This window comes from Carya illinoinensis, chromosome 6 (genome assembly GCF_018687715.1).
Source record: "Carya illinoinensis cultivar Pawnee chromosome 6, C.illinoinensisPawnee_v1, whole genome shotgun sequence".
NCBI classification, from domain to species: Eukaryota; Viridiplantae; Streptophyta; class Magnoliopsida; order Fagales; family Juglandaceae; genus Carya; species Carya illinoinensis.
The window spans coordinates 31,919,776-31,942,108 of record NC_056757.1 but is presented as its reverse complement, the minus strand read 5'-3'; the positions used below and the strand labels follow the sequence as shown (position 1 = coordinate 31,942,108).

Genomic DNA, 22,333 nt, shown 5'->3' with positions numbered 1-22,333 from the left:
ATTTTAAGTGAGTTTTTCAGCATTACTCTTTTGTTTCTTTAAAGTGAGCTTGCTTTCAAGTACAGGCATTCTACTCCTTTCCAAGTTTTTTCATGTTGCCATTAAAATGGCAAGATTGAAGATGTTGAAAAGGAAAAATGGAGTGTTTAAAATTAATGGCTAGATTGATCCAAGAGCAACCTGGATCTCCAGTGTATGTGTTACATGGTAATTCCGTATGTATACTTATGAAGGGGTAATGCAGAAAAAAGGTGAATACAACCATAAAAGTTTTAGTATTTAAAAAGAACAAATCTTTAAAATCCAATTACTATTCGAGGCTCTACTTTGCTCTGGAAACTACCATGGGCTTAATATCACTATTCTAATCCATGATCGCAAACACTCGTATGAATGAGATCTGATCATCTCTAATGTTTCTTGTGGTCGCACTTCACTTGTATAGCAAGTGTCTTCATGATATCTGGACATGCATCGTTGTCCTTGATGGAAAGTTCGCGATCAATCGGAACTGAACAGCTAGTTTTTCCCAAGCAATTCTGCTCAAAGCCAATACAGCATGACAATTTGCGTTTGAATTTGCTCATCAAAGAAAATAGTTTCACGTGACATTATGACAAAGCAACATTTGGGGAATAATGTGTTTTTACCTGTTCAACAACCTCCTTGGTAATGGGAGCATTGCAGTTGCCCATGAAGAAGCTTCCACATGAACCATAAGGATCACCATAGCTAGCAAACTCTACATCAACAATCTCTTGGTGGTTTGGACACTTCAGTTGAGCTGCTGGCTTCACGGTGTCCACCACAGGTCTGATTTTGCTTTCCTTCCTTTGCCATGACTTCACATGGGGTGGATGATACTCATTTATGACAATGCAGATTGTATTTCTATTGACAAGTAGGATTTCAATGTCTTCTGGGTTCCCTTTCTCCTCCTCCAATACTATGAGGAGATTTTCTGTTGGCTTTATGAAAGATCTCGGGATATGGTACCTGATGAAAATTGAAAAATATAATTGAGGAAAAAGAAAATTAGATTGCTTTTCATGAATATTTCAATCACTCGTAAGTGTAGTTTACTTGTAGCTTTACTTACTCTGATTGAGAAGGATTTCCGAGAGGAGAGAGGAAGGACATCCAGTGACGACCAATGCTTTTACCATTGACCCAAATCATTCACTTGCCCATACCAGTCATCCTGATAGCAACAGGGTCATTCCCTTCAGGAGCATCAAAATATGTCTGCAACAAGAATATGCATACAAGTGTGAAGGTTGTTGAAAGCCCACAACACTCTTGAATGTACTTGTATCTTTCTTCTTCAGTTTGTAATTTCCTAATGAAGTTTCTTTGACTATGAAAATTTAAGTTATTACTGTTGCCAATTGTCGAATAATAACCATGATTTAGAATTCTTTATCAAGAGCTGCAACGGGACATGTTTCTCCTAGCATACCTTGTACCATGTAAGAGCACGCCCTTGCCCATCAGCTTTCTTCGATTCTACCCTGTGTGAGCCTGACCGTGTGAACACCTTCATTTTTTCTCCCGATAAACCAACCTGCAAAATGGGCAGTAGTTTAAGTACATCACCTGCTAGTTGGTCATTTTCCAATAATCAGATTCATTTTTTCTTTTGAAGTTCTCTATTTCAGCAAGTGCAACTAACTTTAAGAGGCTCCTCAGTACCTGATGCCCCCAACCATTGACTGTCAGATCGAGAGTTCCTGTGTTCAAACCTAGGACAGTTATAGCACGAGGACCTGCATACCTGTGCTCCATGTAGGCTCCACTATCCTTCATAGGCAAAGAACAGCTTGTAAGAGCCTTGTCTAGATCCCAAAAAAAAAGTGCATGATAAAAAAGCTAGGAGCTACTCACCGGTAGTCCCACCGTCATGCCAATCAGAGCTATATGGTTAACCCCGGCCTTGAGATTTACAGCATTCTGAAAGACAAAGCTCTTCTCGTCATGGCTTCCATGCGCCAATCCTGAAAACCTTAAGTACAATGAGCTGGATATGTGAAGTTTTTTAAGTAAAGAGAATGTTGTGCTTGATTGTGCGCTCACCAACATATTCGCCATTCACAAATGCATGCAAGGCATGGCCAAGACTTGCAATGCGTAGTACTGGGTGAATATCAGGCCGCATTGGCAAGTCACAGGGACCCAATTCTATGCTGCAATCAGAATATACAAAACATGTCAGACAGGTTCATCACTGTTAGCTCCAGTTCAGAATCCTTACTACAGTTAGACAGATCTTAACTCAATCTATCTTTCACCCACAAGGTGCTTAAGATTTGCTTACCTAGTGGTGTACCACGCATGGTCTGTGGTATCCTTAAGCAAACTATAGAGCTCTTTGGGAGTCTTGGAATCAACTGGCAATTGCTCAACAGTTGGGATGGGTTCTGAGGACATCTCCCATTTGAGATTATTTGCAAGCTTCGAGTTCTTCAAGTTCCTTGCATTGTGTTGCGATACAATCTGTTTTTATATAAGAGAAGAAACCCTTGGACATTCCCAAAATCCAAATACTGGTAATTTAGGGGCACTAATACACAACTGAAGAAACAAAACCATGCTAATTATGTTACAAAGAGATATGTAAGAGATGAGGAGTTACTGTTTGTGTGTTGAAGACCACAGTCTTGCAATCAGGGAGGATACTAATGGAACGTGGAGGCAGGTAATATTTCTCACCCCTGAAATTAACTCTGGCGATTTAGAGCTGTTGTTGGCCAAAAATGCAGCACAGACTTTTGTTCCGGGATTCTCGTAGAGTTGAGCCTAAATGGTAGAACAACTTAAAACATATCAAAGAACAGTGATTGGAAGGAAGCTATATGCCACATTGTTTACTCTATTCGGATGCTTACTTCCGTATGCTTGCCCAAAACTTGGACGCCATGTTCACCCCAAAGCAGAGCCTTCTTGCATAAATTTAGAGCCTTGTGCAAGTCCCTAAGGTGGCTCCATTTAGGTTCCCTCTGCAAACCTGCGTTAGACGTGTAAGGGCCCCATATGTTTGGGCAACCTTAGAATCATTGAGATATCAGAGATCCCATTACTAGAAATCCTTACCATATTCATCAATAGGAGCTTCATCATAATAGCAAGTTGTTGTAAAGACAGCGCTTGTTCTTCCAAAGTTAGTCCCACCATGGTACTGCAAATTATGAAGGGGATGTGCATTAGGGAAGAAAGCCTTTCAAGCAAACTTCATCCCATGAGAAAAATGAGAAGGTCATGTATCTTCCTACCATATAATAGTTGACAAGAGTTCCATTCTTTGAGAAGAAGCAGGCAACTGAGAATGCAATATCCTCTGCTGCTCTTTGAGATGGAGGGTCTCCGAATACTCTGTACCTGTAATTACAAAGAACAATTGCAAAGCCATTAGCATTTCCATGAAGGTTAAAAACAGCTATATAAGCCATTAACATGTGCGTGTATTTGTTTATGACATGCCCTTCTTTTCTTGTTCACTAGCCTATGACTAGCCATTAATGGTTCACTAAAGATCACCAAGGGGTACACTCACTGAGCAGTCCAGTTCTCAGTCCACAAAGAAGGCTTATGGGGTTTGTTTGGGCCTGTGAAAGTGTCTCCGCAGTGTCTTCCATTGCATGTATTGATCTGCGCATCAAAGTGGGTACTTTTTGTCAAAATTACGAAGACTTTTTTGGTTGTTGTCTTAGTTCTCAATTCCTGCAAATCTTTTCAGAGTTAATTCTTTCGATCCCAAAGGTTACATGAAAAGATTTTGCAAACTCACCACTGGATCTGGAGCATCCTTCTGCTTGCACATGATCCATGGAACTTCAGTATTCAGTTCCACTGCCATTTTTGCTGCCCGCTGAACATATCTGCTTCCCATATCTCTATATGCAAGTTGGATGTGATTGTATTCATTTTCAATCTGCGTTATGAGTTATTTTAAGCATCAAATTAATAAGATGGTAAGATCTCCTACGAAGAAAATGAACATTATTAGACTGGAACCAAACCTGTGACAAGATGATGGGCCCTCCTTGTGAAGCAAACAGTTTCTCCTCTTTTATCTTATCTATAATCATTTTCGCATATTTTTTCATGTATTTCTGCAAATAGGAATAAACTCAATTCAGTAGAGTTCCTTGATTATGGCATTAGATCTCCCAAAATAAATTTGCACCAATATGGAATTCCTCTGAAGTTTAAAGTTTAGAACAACATTGTTGTGCCTTGAGCTGCCCTGAAAATAAACACAAAATAGATAGAGACAATATTTAAGTGGTTCGGCAATTTGCCTACATCCACTGAGCGGAAACACTATATTCAAAACAACTCTATCTCAAATGGCACACTACACACACTTCTCACTTCACTCTCTCAATGGGATGATTCTTCCCTTCATATGACCTCTCCTATTTATAGGAGAGGCTGAACCCATCTCCCTCCATATTACATCGCTGGACACCAGCTTAATTCATCTAGAGGCACATGTGAGAAACATCACCACATGGGCACATGAGAGGAACACAATCATGTGAATTGGACACCACCAACACATGGGCACCAATGAGTTGGACGGCACTCATGGGGTGGTCCCTCAACAATCACCCCCTCCACCCAAGTGTGCCACATTAGGATACTACATGTTGTATCCTTCTAATGATTTCATCTCTTTATCAAAATGTTCATTTGCCATGAGAGATCTCCGCTACCAAATGCGCCCTAAGGCGCCAATGCACCCGTAGGTGCTCAGCAGTATGAGATATTAATCAAGTCCAAACAGTGTTGGAACTTGATCCCGGTGACGACTTTCGTCAGCATATCTGTTGGATTATCTTCAGTGCCAATCTTCTGAAGTAGAATGTCCCCTTCTTCCAATATCTCACGTACGAAGTGGAAACGGACATCTATATGCTTTGTTCGAGAGTGATATACTTTATTTTTTGCCAGATGAATTGCACTCTGACTGTCACAGTAAACGGTAATCTCTTGCTGCTTAAAGCCTAAGTCTGTTACCAATTCCTGTAACCAAATGGCTTCTTTCACGGCTTCTGTTACAGCCATATATTCAGCCTCAGTTGATGATAGTGCAATTGTCGACTGCAAAGTTGATCGCCAACTAACTGGTCCTCCAGCCATAGTGAACACATTTCCAGTTGTCGATCGGCGTTTGTCAAGATCACCTGCATAGTCTGAGTCAACATACCCAGTTACTAGACCATCTTCACTCTTTTCGAACTTCAAACCAATATCTACGGTTCCTAAAATATACCGTAGAATCCACTTAGCCGCATGCCAATGAGTCTTTCCAGGATTATGCATATAGCGGCTAATTAAGCTAACGGTCTGGGAGATATCAGGTCGTATACACACCATGGCATACATTAAGCTTCCAACAACACTTGCATATGGGACATTTCTCATGTAGTCCCGTTCTTCATCGGTTTTAGGAGACTGCAATGCACTGAGCTTGAAATATGGAGCCATTGGAGTACTCACCGGCTTCGTCTTTGAGTCGATGTTGAAGCGTTGTAGTATTCTCTTCAAATACTGCTTCTAAGTAAGGTGAACTGTACCTTTCACCCTATCTCTGCTGATCTCCATCCCCAGTATTCTTCGAGCTTCTCCCAGATCTTTCATGTCAAACTCATGACTTAACTGAGTTTTTAAGCGATCTATCTCCCCTTTGCTTTTACATGCAATTAACATATCATTTACATATAAAATCAAATAAATGAAAGATCCATCTGCAAGTTTTCTGAAATATACACAATGATCGTATTGGCAACGAGTGTATTTCAGATCCATCATAAAGCGGTCAAACCGCTTATACCATTGCCGAGGTGACTGCTTCAAGCCATAGAGAGACTTCTTCAGACTGCATACCAAGTTTTCTTTGCCAGCTTCTTTGAATCCTTCTGGTTGAGACAGATAAATCTCCTCTTCCAGATCACCATGTAAGAAAGCTGTCTTTACATCAAGCTGTGTTAACTCAAGATCATATTGTGCTACCAAAGCTAGCAATATCTGAATGGATGAATGCTTCACAACAGGAGAGAATACTTCACTGTAGTCCATTCCCTTTGTCTGAGCGTAGCCCTTGGCTACCAACCTAGCTTTGTATCGTACTCCATTCTTATCAGCTTGATCATCTTTCTGATTGAAGATCCACTTACAGCCAATTGTCTTCTTTCCTTTTGGAAGTGGCACAAGCTCCCAAGTCTGGTTCTGGTGAAGAGACTGCATCTCTTCATTCATTGTCTTTGTTCATTCAACCTGTTCACTGGACTGTATGGCTTCTCTGTAAGTGGTTGGGATCTCACCCCCTTCAGCTGGTAATGCATATGTCACATAGTCTGCATAACGTGACGGTACACGTTTCTCTCTTCTCGGTCTGTTGGTTGCTATTGATTCAGGTTGTATTTGAGGTACTGTGACTGGACTATCAACCTCATCTTATCCATGCTCTCCATTTGTTTCTCCTGAATCATTTCGAGTGGAAAAATCCACCTTTTGCGAATCACCAGGTGTTTCGCTATCATGGCTGCATTCACTGGAATCTCTATACTTATGTGACTTAAGCATCTCAGATTCATTGAAGGTAACATCTCTACTGATGATCACCTTTTTAGACTCTATGCACCAGAGTCTATACCCTTTTACACCAGTACTAAAGCCCAAGAATTTTGCTTTCTTGGCTCTAGGATCAAGCTTACTCTCTTTAGCGTGATAGTAAGCAGGACATCCGAAAACGTGTAAAGAGTTATAATCAGTAGCATGTGTACCTCTCCACATTTCAGTGGGTGTCTTCCTGTCATTGGCAGATGCGGGTAGTCTGTTGATGAGGTGGCAGGCATATGTCACAGCTTCAGCCCAAAATTGTTTACTGAATCCAGCATCCAGCAACATACATCGCACTTTCTTTAGTAAAGTACGATTCATTCGTTCTGTCACACCATTCTGCTGCGGCGTACCTCGTACTGTGAAGTGTCTGACAATTCCCTCTCTCCGGCATACTTCCATGAAAGGATCTAAAGTGTATTCACCTCCATTATCAGATCTAAGCCGCTTGATCTTTTTGCCGGTCTGAGTCTCAACCATTTTCTTCCAATCAAGGAAGATTTGCAGCACTTCATCTTTATTCTTCATCGTATATACCCACACACGACGAGAATAATCATCTATAAAAGTTACAAACCAATGTTTACCTCCCAAAGATGCATTTTGGGTAGGTCCCCAAACATCAGAGTGTACATAGTCAAGTATTCCCTGTGTATTGTGTACAGCGATTCCAAACTTGATCCGCCTCTACTTTCCCAATACACAGTACTCACAGAAAGACAGTTTACCAGTCTTGGCACCTTTGAGTAAGCCTTGCTTCACCAGGGTTTGCAAAACTTTTTCTCCTGCGTGTCCCATACGCTTATGCCACAGACTGGAGGTGTCGGCATCAGTCTCATTTAGCTTCTCACAGCCTGTGGAAGCTCTTCCATCAACAGTACTTCCTTGCAAGAAGTATAAGTTTCTTCGCCTTAAGCCCTTCATAGCCACCTGAACTCCCAATAGTACTTTGAGAGTTCCGTCTTCAATGGTGATTCTGAATCCCTTTGAATCTAAAGATCCCAGTGAGATGAAATTCTTTCGCAAGTCCGGAACGTACTGAACTTCTGTCAGAGTCTTGACGCTGCCATCGTGCAGTTTTAACCGAATGCTACCCATTCCCTGAGTCCTACAGGCACTGTCATTGCCCATAAGTACTGCTCCACCTTCAATTTTTGTGAAGTCAGTAAACCAGTCCCGATTGGGACACATGTGATAGGTACATCCGGAATCCATAATCCATTCATCGGAATGACAAATGGATGATGAAATTGTCAAGGAAAAATCTAAATCATCATCTCTGTCCACGACATTGGCTGTGGTGGGTTGATTCTGCTGTTGTTCCTTCAGCTTGGGACAATCCTTCTTCCAGTGTCATTTGTTGTGACAAAAGGAACACTCGTCTCTGGCGAGCTTTCTTCCGACTGATGGACCACGTGATGTGGCTCGGGTTTTCGATTGAAAACCTTTTTTCTTTTCGGGATACCTTGACTGTGGCCTCCCTCTTGTTGTTAGTTCTTCACTTGATGTATCTAGTTGTACCTGCTTATTTTTTCTACGGTACTCATTGCTAATTAAAGAACTAGATACATCGTCAAAACTAATACTTTCCTTCCCATACAGTAGAGTAGTAATTAAATGCTCATATGTATCAGGCAAGGAATTTAACAAAAGTAAAGCTTTATCTTCATCTTCGATTTCAACATCCAAGTTTAACAAATCAGCAAGAATTTGGTTATAACTATTCAGATGTTCAGACATAGAATTACCTTCACGAAATTGGAATCTGAATAGCTTTTTCTTCAAGTGCAAACGGCTCTCAATGCTCTTCTTTATGAACTTATCCTCCAATTTCTGCCAAAGTATCTTAGCATTTGTCTCTCTCATGACAAAATACTTTTGTTCTTTGGTAAGGCATAATCGGATTATACTACAAGCTTGAGTATTAAGCTTTTTCCAACTCTGATCAGTCATATCATCTGGCTTTTCTTCCAACGCAATATCCAACTCTTGTTGGATCAAAACGTCCATGACTTCACACTGCCACACGCCGAAGTTGCTTGTTCCATCGAATTTCTCAACTTCAAACTTGGCATTTGACACTGTGGACCGACGTCCAGAGCTACTGGCATTTTCAGAACTCCTATCTCTTCCAGATCTTTTCATTTGAATTTATAAAATTTAGACACAAAATTTTAAAATTCTAACCGTACGGATGAGTCCGGAATGATCCAAATAGTTGGAAAGCACTATTTGATCATTGAAATCGGACTCCAGATGGCTTAGATCAAGCCCAAAATGGATATAGAAAACGGACGGTTCTGATCTGTCTGACGCGTGGGATACAGTAGATGCACACGCCGATCTTCTAGGGGCACGTGTGGGCTCCTCCGATGTTCGTTTACGATGCCGTTTGTGGCAACGGATCCGTCTTGACGAGAGGAACGTTGTGGTGTAATCAAAAGTTGATTCGATCAACTGCAATTTTCTGGGTAGCACGAACCGAAGCTCTGATACCAATTGTTGTGCCTTGAGCTGCCCTGAAAATAAACACAAAATAGATAGAGACAATATTTAAGTGGTTCGGCAATTTGCCTACATCCACTGAGCGGAAACACTATATTCAAAACAACTCTATCTCAAATGGCACACTACACACACTTCTCACTTCACTCTCTCAATGGGATGATTCTTCCCTTCATATGACCTCTCCTATTTATAGGAGAGGCTGAACCCATCTCCCTTCATATTACATCGCTGGACACCAGCTTAATTCATCTGGAGGCACATGTGAGAAACATCACCACATGGGCATATGAGAGGAACACAATCATGTGAATTGGACGCCACCAACACATGGGCACCAATGAGTTGGACGGCACTCATGGGGTGGTCCCCCAACAAACATAATTTTAGAGAGTGGTTACATTGCAGCAAGAAAATCATATAAGAGGAAGAAAATGAGAAACCAAAGGCATACCGGTGATTCCATTCAGCTTGGATGAACGGCCCAATCCCGAGGGTCACATACATTCCTTGCTGCCCAATCATCTTGATGAATTTCACCACATCATAATTTCCATTAAAATTAAACTGCCGAAAATTGGGAACATCATTGATGAGTTAAACTGAGACACAGAAATCTTTCTGACAGATGAATTCAGCACAATGTCTGCCTTCAACACCGGTTCTTACTTCTGACAGATGAATTCAGAACAATTTCTGTCTGCAACACCGTTTCTTACCTGCCCTTCCACGGGCTCATGAATGTTCTAGAAAATGTAAGTTTGAATCACATCCAAACCTCCATGTTTAGCCTTTGCTATAAGGTCCGGCCACATCTAAAATCCAGTTTAACAACACTACGCATCAGTTTCATCCATTTAAAACTCACCCCTCAAGAAAATACTCAAAAACGAAAGAAAAACAAATAACAAAAGGATAGCTCAATAAGCTGACGTTTAAGTTACCTCCGGGGTGCTACGAGTGTAATGAATGGAACCAGAAAACAGAAGCTCTCTCTTTCCATTGATGATCAAAGACCTTCCATCATAAGTCACGTTCTGAAGCCTGTACCTGCCATCGCCAACTGCGACTGAAACTAAAAGAGAAAGAACGGCGAGCATGAGCACGCGGCTTGGCACCACCATTGTGACCACTCCTCAACTAGAAACCGAACCCAGTTCGGAGATCAGTAGAATGATAAGTAACTCCACGGAAAACAGAAAAGAAAAAAAAATATATATTGTGAGACAATTCGGGAAGCCGCCTTAGAAGGAGGTACCCGGAAGCTGAAACATAAACTCCATGTAAAAAGCCTCTATTGGGTCAACGAAATGGTAAATATAGAGGGCTTGGAGGAAAGCTCGGAACTTGTATATTGAATTTCCGTTTTGATCTCTTTGTGGCCATTTCTTTGTTAGAGTTGTGAGCCTTGTGTTTCTTTCAAGTTTTTATTTTTATTTTTTCCCAATTTCCCTCTGAATTTTTGTTAGCATATTTTTACTGTCTTCATGCTAGTCTTGGGAGAGTTGCCTGGGAATGTGAACCGGACTCGTGGGCATACGAGGATGGCCTGCCTTATATCCATAACAGGAACTCGAAATTGGCGGGTAAATCATGGAAGCTTCTTACTCTGCGGCCTCTATGTTGGCACTCTTTGCTATGCCACCAACAAGAGCCGCAATTCTTCCTCTTCTTGGGAATTCTGCAAAAAAAACAAAGCAAATTAATACCACGATTTACCCACAGTGATTATAATATGAAAAGAGATGTGAGGAATCTTGTCATTTATCCTATATTTTACCATTTTCATCGTACATGATATTGAAATTGAGTCCATTTTAAATAGTTTTAATTATGTTTTATATAGATATAATTAGAAAAGGTTATGCTACTGAGATTTTTTAGATGAGAATTTTGAGTTTTAAAATTAAATATTAAAATATTATATTTTAATATTATTATTATTTTGAGATTTAAAAAAGTTAAGAAAAAGTTGAATTGTTTATTATATTTTGTATGAAGATTTAAAAAAATTGTAATGATAAAATTAATATTTTGTAAATGAGAAATCTTGATGGCCAAACAATACCTAAGATTTAGAATAAAAAGTAGTACTATTTAAGAAGATTATAAATGCAAAAGGGATTTAACTTTATTTTATGTAGTACTTTATTTTATAAAAATATCAAATATTTAAATTAGAGAAATAATATTTACAGTCGTGAACTGTGCAAGCGTCGTGCAAATATCATATAATTTTTTTAAAAAAAATGAGTAAATACGAGATGTACACGAAAAAAATTTAATTTTTTAATAGTAAATTCTATTCTTTTTTAAAGTGATTGCATTGTATTTATTCATTCTACAACTATATATATAGTATTACTTTCTAAATTAATACACACCAAAACTATCCATTCATACGTGTATAGGAATATTATTATATTTTCTGTCGCATAATATTATGTAGCAAATAAAGGAATATCGATTTCAATGATCTAATCTCCATCTATCGAACTTTATGGACGATAATATTAGGAGTGCATAATTATATCCTAGTGCTTCTCTCCTCCGGCAAGAAGTTCCAACTTTCCCTCCAAAGACCAAACCAAAACTCTTCCCATTACTCTGTTAGCTTTCTCAACGTATAGCCGTCTCACTGAGAGAGAGTTCCACCTATGTCGAGCCACAAAGACGACCTCGATCTCCTTCTGTCCCTCAGAGAGAGAGTTTTGGATACTCCTCCCGGTTCTCCTTCACCCCATTCACCAGGTTTTCATATTATCTTCTTTCTTTCTTTTAACATTTCAGCATCGAAGTTCTCTAATTTTCCTATGTCTTTGTCAGTTTCCACTTAGTTTACAAAAAATAGATTGGGGTGCCGCCATTTTTATCCAATCATGCACTGCTTTGGTGTTTTGGGGATTTTTTTTTTTTTTTTTTGGGTTTTTTTTTTTTTGTTTGGGGGGGGGGGGGGGGGGGGGGGTGGGGTGTTGGGTCTCTGTTTGATTTTAAAAAAGTGGTCTTGACTTTTCAGGATATCTCTCGGAGGATAGATCGCCGAGGCGTAGTGAGAAGAAGTCGGACATGTCCGTCTTTAGAGACACCGTGCGAGACTTCCTTGACTACGAGTACAAGCCGGTTCAGAAAGCTGGTAAATTGAAGGGCTCGAAGGCCTCCAACTATACCGAGGTTGAAAAATTTTCGGGCTTGCGAATAAGGTTAGTGATTCGCTACTTATCCTAAAATGGAAATGAGGCGTGCGTGTATGATACTTAGGCTGCGTTAGATTGTTGAGATGAGTTGAGTTAAATTGTGAATAGTAATATTTTGTAGGTAGATAGGTTTAATTTTTTAAGTTGAAATGTATATTTTTTTTATGGGAAATTGAAAAAGTAGTGCATCCCATCAATAATTAGTTTGAGATGTATTGAATTTCAACAACCAAACATAGCGTTTAGTAGTTTATGTGATTTCGTTTGTCATTTTTGTTTTGAATGTTACTTTTTTCTTGGGGGGTGGGTGGTGTTGTTGAGGTTAGAGTCCTTTCTCTTCATTGTTTAGCTTGGTGCACTGTTTTAATTTGGGTCAGGTAGTAATACGGCTTAGCGATCGAGAATTTTATTTTCTTTTGAAATTTAATTCATTTGAGACAATTCTCAGCAGCACTTGCAACATCCACAATAAGTTCTTGCAAAATAGAGAAACAATTCCAGTGGAGATGCCTCTGATAGTTAAGTCAATGAAAGAGGCAGGAGTTTCTAAATAAATCTAGATAGATGCAATGCATACCTGATATTTATAGGATTTGAGGAGCACAACATGAAGGAACCATTCTCCTTGAGCACGACACTGAAGATGACAGTGTCCTTCTGTGAGAGGTGTCTTTGCAGGACCTGCTTTGTCTGCATGGATCTCTCAAGATATAAGTCCTATTGAATAAAACTCTTTCCTGGTACCCTCACAAGATCTCTCCAAACGGTCTTGACTTTTTCCTTAATTCTACCCTTCCTCACCTTGCTTCACTTGGGCTTCTTATGTAAACATCTTGGATCGCTTATCAACTTTACCTCACCAAATGGTGTGTTTTACCTAATTCGACCCATCCTTACCTTCCTTTTTTGGGCTTCTCATATACACCTCTTTGATCGCTTACCAACTTTTCCTTGCCCTCGTCACATACTTTACCTAACAACAGCCTTGGGACATGAGAAACAAGATTACTTTTTTATTCTTTATGTGCAGTTTTTTGAGCAATTGTACGCAGTGTAAAATCAAATTTATAGCAGTTTGGACGGTTTTTAAAATCGTTTCACGTTTAATTTGTTTTTATTCCTCCTTTGATCAGGAACCGCTTGGTCAGTGCAGCAGAGCTCGGTGAGCTGTTTTCAGATGTTTGCTTTGTTCAGTTATCTGTTGGAAGCTGTTCTGACACAGAGACGATTCTAAATAAAAGAGGGATAAAATTTAACGTGGTTCGGCAATTGCCTACGTCCACAGCTGTTGTTATTTCACTATGAAATGATTTTTACAGAAAAAAAATTTCTCTCTGCTCACCCACTCTCTTCCTCTGTTCTTTCTCTTCTGCACTCTCTACTGCACGCTGCTGTCTGCACCCTTAAGCTCTCCTATTTATAGGAGAGCAGATCATTACGTTGCAGCAATTTGCTGCATGATTCTTGGGGAGGTGGGGAGGTGCCTAACAATTACAAAAGCACCGAACGGTGCCTAATGAGCCAAAATAGTAAACGGTGAGCCATGCACCGTTTGCTTCTTTGTCTCCATCTGCAACAATCTCCCACTTGGAGACAAATGAGTCTACATATCTTCATAGCAACTATCACAGCAACTTCAAGTCATGCCTTTAAGTACGAAGTCCAACTGAAGCTATACACAGCTTCAGTTTGTCAGCAGTAACTACTTTTGTGAACATGTCTGCTGGATTCTCTGTTCCTCGAATCTTCTCAAGTATCAGCTGTCCACTATCGAGAAGAGATCGGATAAAATGGTATCGCAACTGTATGTGTTTTGTTCTGGAATGAAAGGCTGGATTCTTTGCAAGAAAAATAGCACTCTGACTATCACTGTGCAGAATGCCTTTTTCATTCTTCTTTCCCAATTCCTCCAAGAATGACTGCAACCAAACCATTTCATTCCCTGCTTTAGTTATAGCAACGTATTCCGCTTCTGTAGTTGAGAGAGCAACAATCTTCTGTAACTTAGAAGCCCACGATACAGCTGTACAACCCAGCGTATACACAAATCCAGTAGTACTTTTCTGCTGTCAACGTCACCTGCTAAATCAGCATCTACATATCCCTGTAGTTTTAAACCTGCTTTTGTAAAGCATAGTGACGTATCTGAAGAGCCTTGTAGATATCTTAAAATCCACTTGACTGCTTCCCAATGCTGCTTTCCTGGATTACTCATGTACCTGCTCACAGCTCCCACTGCTTGTGCAATATCTGGCCTTGTACAGACCATGGCGTACATAAGACTACCAATAGCAGATGCATAGGGTATTCTGTCCATGCATTCTTGCTCTTCCTCCGTCTTTGGCGACTGATCCTTAGTTAGTCGAAAGTGACTAGCTAAGGGTGTGCTCACTGGTTTCGCCTTATCCATGTTAAACCTTCTGAGCACCTTCTTTACATACTCCTCCTGGGAGAGCTTGAGAGTATCATTAGACCTGTCTCTAATAATTCTCATACCAAGGATTTGTTTTGCAGCACCCAAATCCTTCATCTCAAACCGCTTTGACAACTGCTTCTTCAGTTCATTGATTTCCTCGATGCTTGACCCTGCAACGAGCATATCATCTACATATAATAGTAGGATAATATAAGAGTTGTCAAAGTTCTTCATATAGCAACAATGGTCAGCCTGCAGTCTTGTAAATCCATTACTGTACATGAAGTTGTCAAACTTCCGATACCATTGTCGTGGAGCTTGTTTTAGGCCATACAAGCTCTTCTTCAGTTTGCAAACTAGATTCTCTTTTCCCTTCACTGAGAATCCTTGTGGCTGGTGCATATAGATGTCTTCCTCCAAATCACCATGAAGGAATGCAGTCTTCACATCTAACTGCTCAAGATGTAGATTCTCTGCAGCCACAATTGCCAACACTAGCCTGATCGTTGTCAATTTTACAACTGGAGAGAAAATGTCTGTGTAGTCGACACCTTCTTTTTGTTGAAACCCCTTCACGACCATTCTGGCTTTGTAGTGCTTGCTACCATTGTGTTCTTCTTTAATTCTGTACACCCATTTATTGTGCAAAGCCTTCTTGCCTTTTGGAAGCTTAGTTAGCTCCCATGTCTAATTTGACATCAGTGACTCCATCTCATCTTGCATGACTTTCTCCCACTTGATCGAATCTTCAATTCGTAGAGCTTCATCATAACTTTCCGGTTCACCACTATCTGTTAGCAAGATGTAGTATAGAGATGGTGAGAACCGCTGTGGTGGCCTGATTGTCCTTGAAGATCTTCGAGTAACAGTGAGTGGTGTACGTTGTTCGATCTGTGTATCATCATTTTCTTGATCCTCGTTCTGATCAATGTTGACTCGAGTAACATCAAAGTCAACAACCTCAGGTTTCTTTGGCTGTTCCTCAGATTCAGCTTGTGACTTAGCTTTGTACAGAATCTGCTCATTAAATATCACATTTCTACTTCTGATGATTTGGCGATTTTTATCATCCCAAAATCGATAGCCAAATTCTTCATCACCATAACCGGTGAAAAAACATTTTCTAGATTTGGCTTCTAACTTATTACGATCAGTAGAATCTATGTGAACATATGATAAACAGCCAAAAAATTTCAAATGGGAAAGATTTACCTTCTTTCCGCTCCAGACTTCCTCTGGTAGATCGAACTTTAAGGGAACTGAAGGTCCCCGATTAATCAAATAGGCTGCAGTGTTAATTGCATCAGCCCAAAAACATTCAGGCAATCCTGAATTCAGCCTCATGCTTCTGGCACGTTCGTTGAGAGTTCTGTTCATGCGTTCAGCTACGCCATTCTGCTGCGGTGTCCTGGGAATAGTCTTCTGAAATTTAATCCCATTTGCAGCACAGAATTCTTTGAACCCTCCGTCGATGTACTCTCCTCCATTGTCTGACCTCAGACATTTTAACTTCAAGCCTGTTTCATTTTCAACCATGGCTTTCCACTTCTTGAAAGTATCAAATGTGTCAGATTTATTTTTCAAAAAATAAACCCATACTTTCCTGCTTGAGTCATCAATAAATGAAACATAGTACCGCGATCCTCCAAGAGAAGCGACTAGGGATAGTCCCCACAAATCTGTGTGCACCAACTCCAACTTTGTAGATTTTGGAGTTCTACCATTTTTCAGGAAACTAACTTTTTTCTGTTTCCCAAAAATGCAACCTTCACACATGTCGAAATCAGTTGATTCCAACTTTGGTAACTTCCCCTTGGATAATAGTACTTTCATTCCTTTCTCACTCATATGACCAAGCCTTTGATGCCATAGGTTGGCATTTGCATCAGCAATTGCAATAGTATCTCTAATACTTGAAGTCATGTATAGAGTATCTGTTTTTGTGCCTCGAGCTACTACCATAACTCCTTTTGTTATCTTCCACGTGCTACCGGTAAATAGTACCGAATGCCCATCAGCATCAAGTTGTCCTACAGAAATCAGGTTCCTCATGAGTTTGGGAACATGTCGCACCTTCTGTAGCAACCATGCACTTCCATTGGGCAGATTGATTGGTACATCTCCCATGTCTTCGATTTCCAACGCTTCACCATCTGCTAAGTACACCTTCCCGAAATCACCAGTGACATAATTCTGCATGATTTCTCGGTGTGCTGTAGTGTGGAAAGAGGCTCCTGAATCTAACACCCAAGATTCAATTTGGTTGTCGACTGAAAGAAGTAAGGCATCTTGGAGATCTTCTATTGTGGCATTAACAGAGTCATGCTCATTCTTCTTCTTTGCTTCCTTGCAATTATTTTTGAAGTGGCCAATTTTGCCACAATTCCAGCACTGTACTTGTTTTCCGGACCTTGATTTACTTCTGCCTCTTCGGGACTTCGATCTGCCCCGATTTGAACTTCTACTAGCTCCTCTACCTCTCGTCTCGAGGTTTAAGGCAGAACTGGAAGTTGATGCTTCTCCTGTATCTCTTCTGCGAACTTCCTCACTAAGAATATGGTCCCGGATATCTTGATACTTCATCTTTGTTTTGCCATAAGAATTGCTGACAGCTGTTCTCATGGCCTCCCAGCTCTTTGGCAATTGAGCTAGAGCAATCAGTGCACGTACTTCATTATCAAATTCAATCCCCACTGAAGCTAATTGATTGATGATGGTGTTGAACTCATTCAGATGCTGAATAACTGGAGTTCCTTCTGCCATTCTCAAGTAGAATAGCTTGTACATCAAATGCACTTTGTTATTGGCTAATGGCTGCTCGTACATGTCCGATAGAGCTTTCATCAAATCCGTCGTGGTCTTTTCCTTTCCCACATTGTGTGCAACTGATCTTGACAGTGTTAGTCTAATGACTCCCAACACTTGTCTATCAAGGAAACTCCAATCTTCATTACTCATGTCATCTGGCTTTCTTCCTAGGAGTGGAAGATGTAGTTTCTTCCCATAGAGATAATCCTCTATCTGCATTCTCCAGTAGGCAAAGTCTGTACCGTCAAATTTCTCGATACCAACACCTTTAGCTTCTTCTCCAGCCATAACTTTACAAATGAGTTCAAATTCAAACAAACAAAGATCACCGTTGCGTCCGAAACACTCGAATTAGCTGGAAACGAGTCCGGAATGATCCAAATAGTTTGTCAGCACTATTTGATCGTTGCGATGGAACTCCAACTGGCGTGATCTAGCCAAAAATGATCTGCAACACGTGGATGGTTCAGATCCAATATTCTGATGCCGAATCTCAAAATTTCGACCGTACGGATGAGTCCGGAATGATCCAAATAGTTGGAAAGCACTATTTGATCGTCGAAATCGGACTCCGAATGGCTTAGATCTAGCCAAAAACAGATCTGAAAACCGGACGGTTCTGATCTGTCTGGCGCGTGAGATGCACGCGCTGCACAGTGCGCGTGGGCAACACGTGGGCGCGTGTCGAACACCCGCGTACAGTACTGTGGCGCGTGGGGGAGAGTGAGGCGCGTGTGACACACGCGCCGAACCTCTCTAGGGCGCGTGGGCCCGTGTCCTTCACGCGTCTTCAACCTCTGGCGCGCGTGGGGGCGCGTGGGAGAGTGTGGTGCACGCGTCTTCAACCTCCGGGGCGCGTGAGTTGCAGCAGATGCACGCGCCAATCTTTTAGGGGCGCGTGTAGCCTCATCCGACCTCCGTTTTCGATTCCGTTTGCGGCAACGGATTCGTCTCGACGCGAGGAACACCTTGGAGTTGTCAAAAATTGATTTTGAACAACTTGAATTTTTGGACAGCTCGAACCAGTGCTCTGATATCAGTTGTTAGGAGCTGTTCTGACACAGAGACGATTCTAAATAAAAGAGGGACGAAATTTAACGTGGTTCGGCAATTGCCTACGTCCACAGCTGCTGTTATTTCACTATGAAATGATTTTTATAGAAAAAAAATTTATCTCTGCTCACCCACTCTCTTCCTCTGTTCTTTCTCTTCTGCACTCTCTACTGCACGCTGCTGTCTGCACCCTTAAGCTCTCCTATTTATAGGAGAGCAGATCATTACGTTGCAGCAATTTGCTGCATGATTCTTGGGGAGGTGGGGAGGTGCCTAACAATTACAAAAGCACCGAACGGTGCCTAATGAGCCAAAATAGTAAACGGTGAGCCATGCACTGTTTGCTTCTTTGTCTCCATCTGCAACATTATCAACTATGAAGTATGAGATTGCACTTTGCATTGTATAAATAGGCATTAATATTTGGAATCTTTGTTGTGATTCTCTTGCTTTAGCAAACAAATTTTCTTCGGTTTCGCTTTTATAGACAAGCACTTAAAATGTTGCATGAAGCTTAATTTGATTTAAACGGAGTGATGGTAGTGATTTCAGATATTGGATATGTTGTAGGAACTTGTGGGTAGGGGACACTCTGTCGGGTTGTTGGGCAACTGTTGGAGTATTGACCGAGAAGGGGACTCCAAAGACCAGTTCTACAGGAAAGAACTATTGTATATGGCAGGTGGGATGTCTAGATGAAAATACCGTTTTCTTTTCTTGTTCGGTTATGCTTATCAGAAGAACTGGAATGAGCCGGCTGGAACAGTCTTTGCATTGTTCAATTGTGCTGTACGCAAGGATGCAGTGGTATCAACTATCAACTCATCATGTGTCAATAGAAATGTCTATTAAGGTTCACTGATATACTGAAATTGCCCTTTTCTGTTTTTGCAGGGTACAGGGTTTTCTCTGAGTGTGTATTCTCCTACTCAAATTTTAAAGATTGGAACTGCAGTTGATTATGGAGTTTGTAAGGGAAAAAGGAAGGACGGGATGCCTTGTACAATAGTCATAAATAAGTAGGTTATGGGTACTCCTTGCATTTCTTTGTATTATGGAATGAACTGCTCACAACATTCACTGTCAGTAATTGAGTTTGAAATAAATCTAGTTGTGTGAAATCATAAGTGTGTCATCTGCCATGACAAGTTGGTTCTAGAATAGCCTTTCTCAAGTACTTGTCAACCAGTAAAACATAGGGAGAGCATTAGACCTACAAGCAACAAGATTAGATAAACACAGACTGAAATCCAACACCACCAGAAAGGAGAGTTTCCCATGAGCTCCTTGGACATCCGTTCTGTGGTTAATTTTCACACAACCATTGCTGAGATTAGTTTCTCCCTTTATGATAAATTTCCTGGTTTGCAGTTTTCTGGGTATATCGGGTGAAAATTGAAATGCAAAAAACCATTGATCTGATATTCTGTAGCATTAGTACAATTAGGTTTAGTTGATAGGTCAAGTAATGAGAGCATGTGTTTGTGAGTAGCATCTTCTGGTCTGCACTCAAAGGATTGTGTGGTGAGCACATGGGTGGAAAATGAACCAAAGGAAGCACTTTTGTAACTTTTCATCAGAGGTCCTCGGTCAAAATATCATGAAGGTAGGTCATGGCATTTTTATAATGTGCATCTCTCAAACTCACCATCTCATTGTATGGCAACTTGATCATTCGTCTTCCCATTAGCAGCTGACCCATAATTCCATTATCGATATTGTGTGTATTTTTGTAGCATGATATTTCTTCTTATCCCCTGACCCATGAAATTTTTTGATATCTTGAGTCTTCATTGTATTTCAGGCTCAGTGGAATATGTTGTAAATATCATACATTGGTAAGCATGTATGCTTCAATCTGTTTGACTAATTTATATTCAAAGCCAACCATCTGTTTTCTTCTCTGTTTTTGTTTTCCTACTCTACTATGTATATTTACCATCTGCTTTATTTCTACAGAAAGCTTCAGAGAAATGTGTCACAAATCGAGCTGAGCTCAAGGGAGGGTAGGTGATTAGTCTGTAGTGCTTCAGGGCATTATCTACTAATTGCATTATTTCAATAATAAACTCGCTTCAATTGTCTTCAGTTTCTTGCTACAGGTGCCTTCAACTTGTTTGTTTCCTTAACAGGAACCTAGGAACTGCATGTAGGGATTCCCTCAGTCCGGAAGGGATTTGCATGGTTGATTCTTTAGAAGACAGGATGAATTTCAAAAAGCCCATGGAACCATTAAAACTACTTTCTGTGGAAGGACTCAAAAAGACACTTAGGTTTGACATGGATACAATAGATTGTTTCTGTTGTGAAAATATTTGCATTTTTTCACTTATTGCAGATGTTCTTTTTTAATTGTAACAGTAATGCAGGTAAAGTGATGACAAGAACATACTCACAAGGGATAAGGTTCCTTACTGCAATTACAGGTTTAAGATCTCAGGTCTTTTTCATATGCTCATTGTGATTTCATGAGATTTCATTCTGAGCTACTTCTTTTTAATCGCAGGGACAATGATTTCAACGAATCCAGATAAAGAATCAACAGTTCCAAAACAACCTATTAACATGTCCGAGAAAAGGTGAATCAATGCACTATGAGTCATTGTGATGTACAGGCGGCCTTTGGTGCTTGCTTTAAGTCGCTGAAGATTTATCTGTCATTTCTCAGGAAATCATCTACAATGGAAGAAGAGTCATCTGTAATTGGAAATCAGCAACCAGATGCGAAGAGAAAGAAAGCTGAGCAGCGTGGACTAGGTGTGGTCGACAAAACAAGGCAAGATATAGGAAAATTGATTCAATTAGATATTGTTAGTTCAGATGAAGAATTGTGACTGTCTTATATGTAGCTCCAACTCGTAGGAAGCTCTTTCTTCATGAAAACATGTCCTTACGAAGTAATTTTAGCAAATACTTAGCTTCATATTTTCAAGTATTTAAAGAATATATTCTTCAAATTAAAATAATCATTTTGAGTTGGGTTTAGAGCTTATATTTTTTCATGACGAGAAACCAGTAACTTGTGCAAATGCAATGTCTTTTATCCGATTAATTCTCGGACTTACGTATTGTGTTTACTTCACATGGATCAAATAAATTATCGACTTTTCCACCGAGAAAAATGATTCCTAAAATCTATTAGAACTTAGTACCCAACAATTTAAGAACTTGTTTGGGAACACTAGCTGTTTTAAGATATTTTGAAACTTTTTTATTACTATTCACAAATGAGAATTGAATTGTTACGGATACAAAAAAATGATACAAAGTAAAGTCACAAACTGATGTAGTTTCATAATATCTATTAAATTTATTTTAAAATAAAAATAAATTTATAATATAACGTATCACATCAAGTCATATTAATTTATGGGTTTATTTTTTTATATTCTAGTCTGTAAATTTACTTTTATGTAATTTCTTTACGATTAAAATATTTTCCTTCACAAATTATATATTATTATTTTATTATTTTTTATAAATATTTTAAGATATTCTTAATATCCCAACAATATCTTCAACTCGAAGAGAGTCCAATCTCAAGACCAGCACCCTCTTTACCACCAACCTGGTTTAGTTCACGAAATTCCTTCCTCTAACTTATGAGTTAGCCAAAGAAGTTAGGCAGAAATCAGGGATAGAGCCAGATGCAAAGATTGTGGAATCCAGAGGTAGGAGGAGGAAAGTCGGTCATCCATGTACGGGGAGTTGGTATTTACCTCTCGATGTGCCA

General features: G+C 40.0%; 1 protein-coding gene and 1 pseudogene across 1 annotated transcript; one reads left to right on the top strand and one right to left on the bottom strand.

Annotated features, from left to right (window-relative positions):
* Positions 1-122: 122 nt before the first annotated feature.
* On the bottom strand, positions 123-13,527 carry LOC122313395 (annotated as a pseudogene).
* Positions 11,595-21,592, top strand: LOC122313396 (protein MCM10 homolog). The gene is given in 13 exon segments (XM_043128354.1): positions 11,595-11,880; positions 12,146-12,329; positions 13,457-13,523; positions 14,588-14,595; positions 19,171-19,307; positions 19,310-19,407; positions 19,495-19,619; positions 20,405-20,438; positions 20,560-20,606; positions 20,703-20,873; positions 20,962-21,026; positions 21,107-21,179; positions 21,269-21,592. Coding segments are annotated over 13 exon segments (1,269 nt in total). The 5' UTR covers positions 11,595-11,786; the 3' UTR covers positions 21,435-21,592.
* Positions 21,593-22,333: the final 741 nt, after the last annotated feature.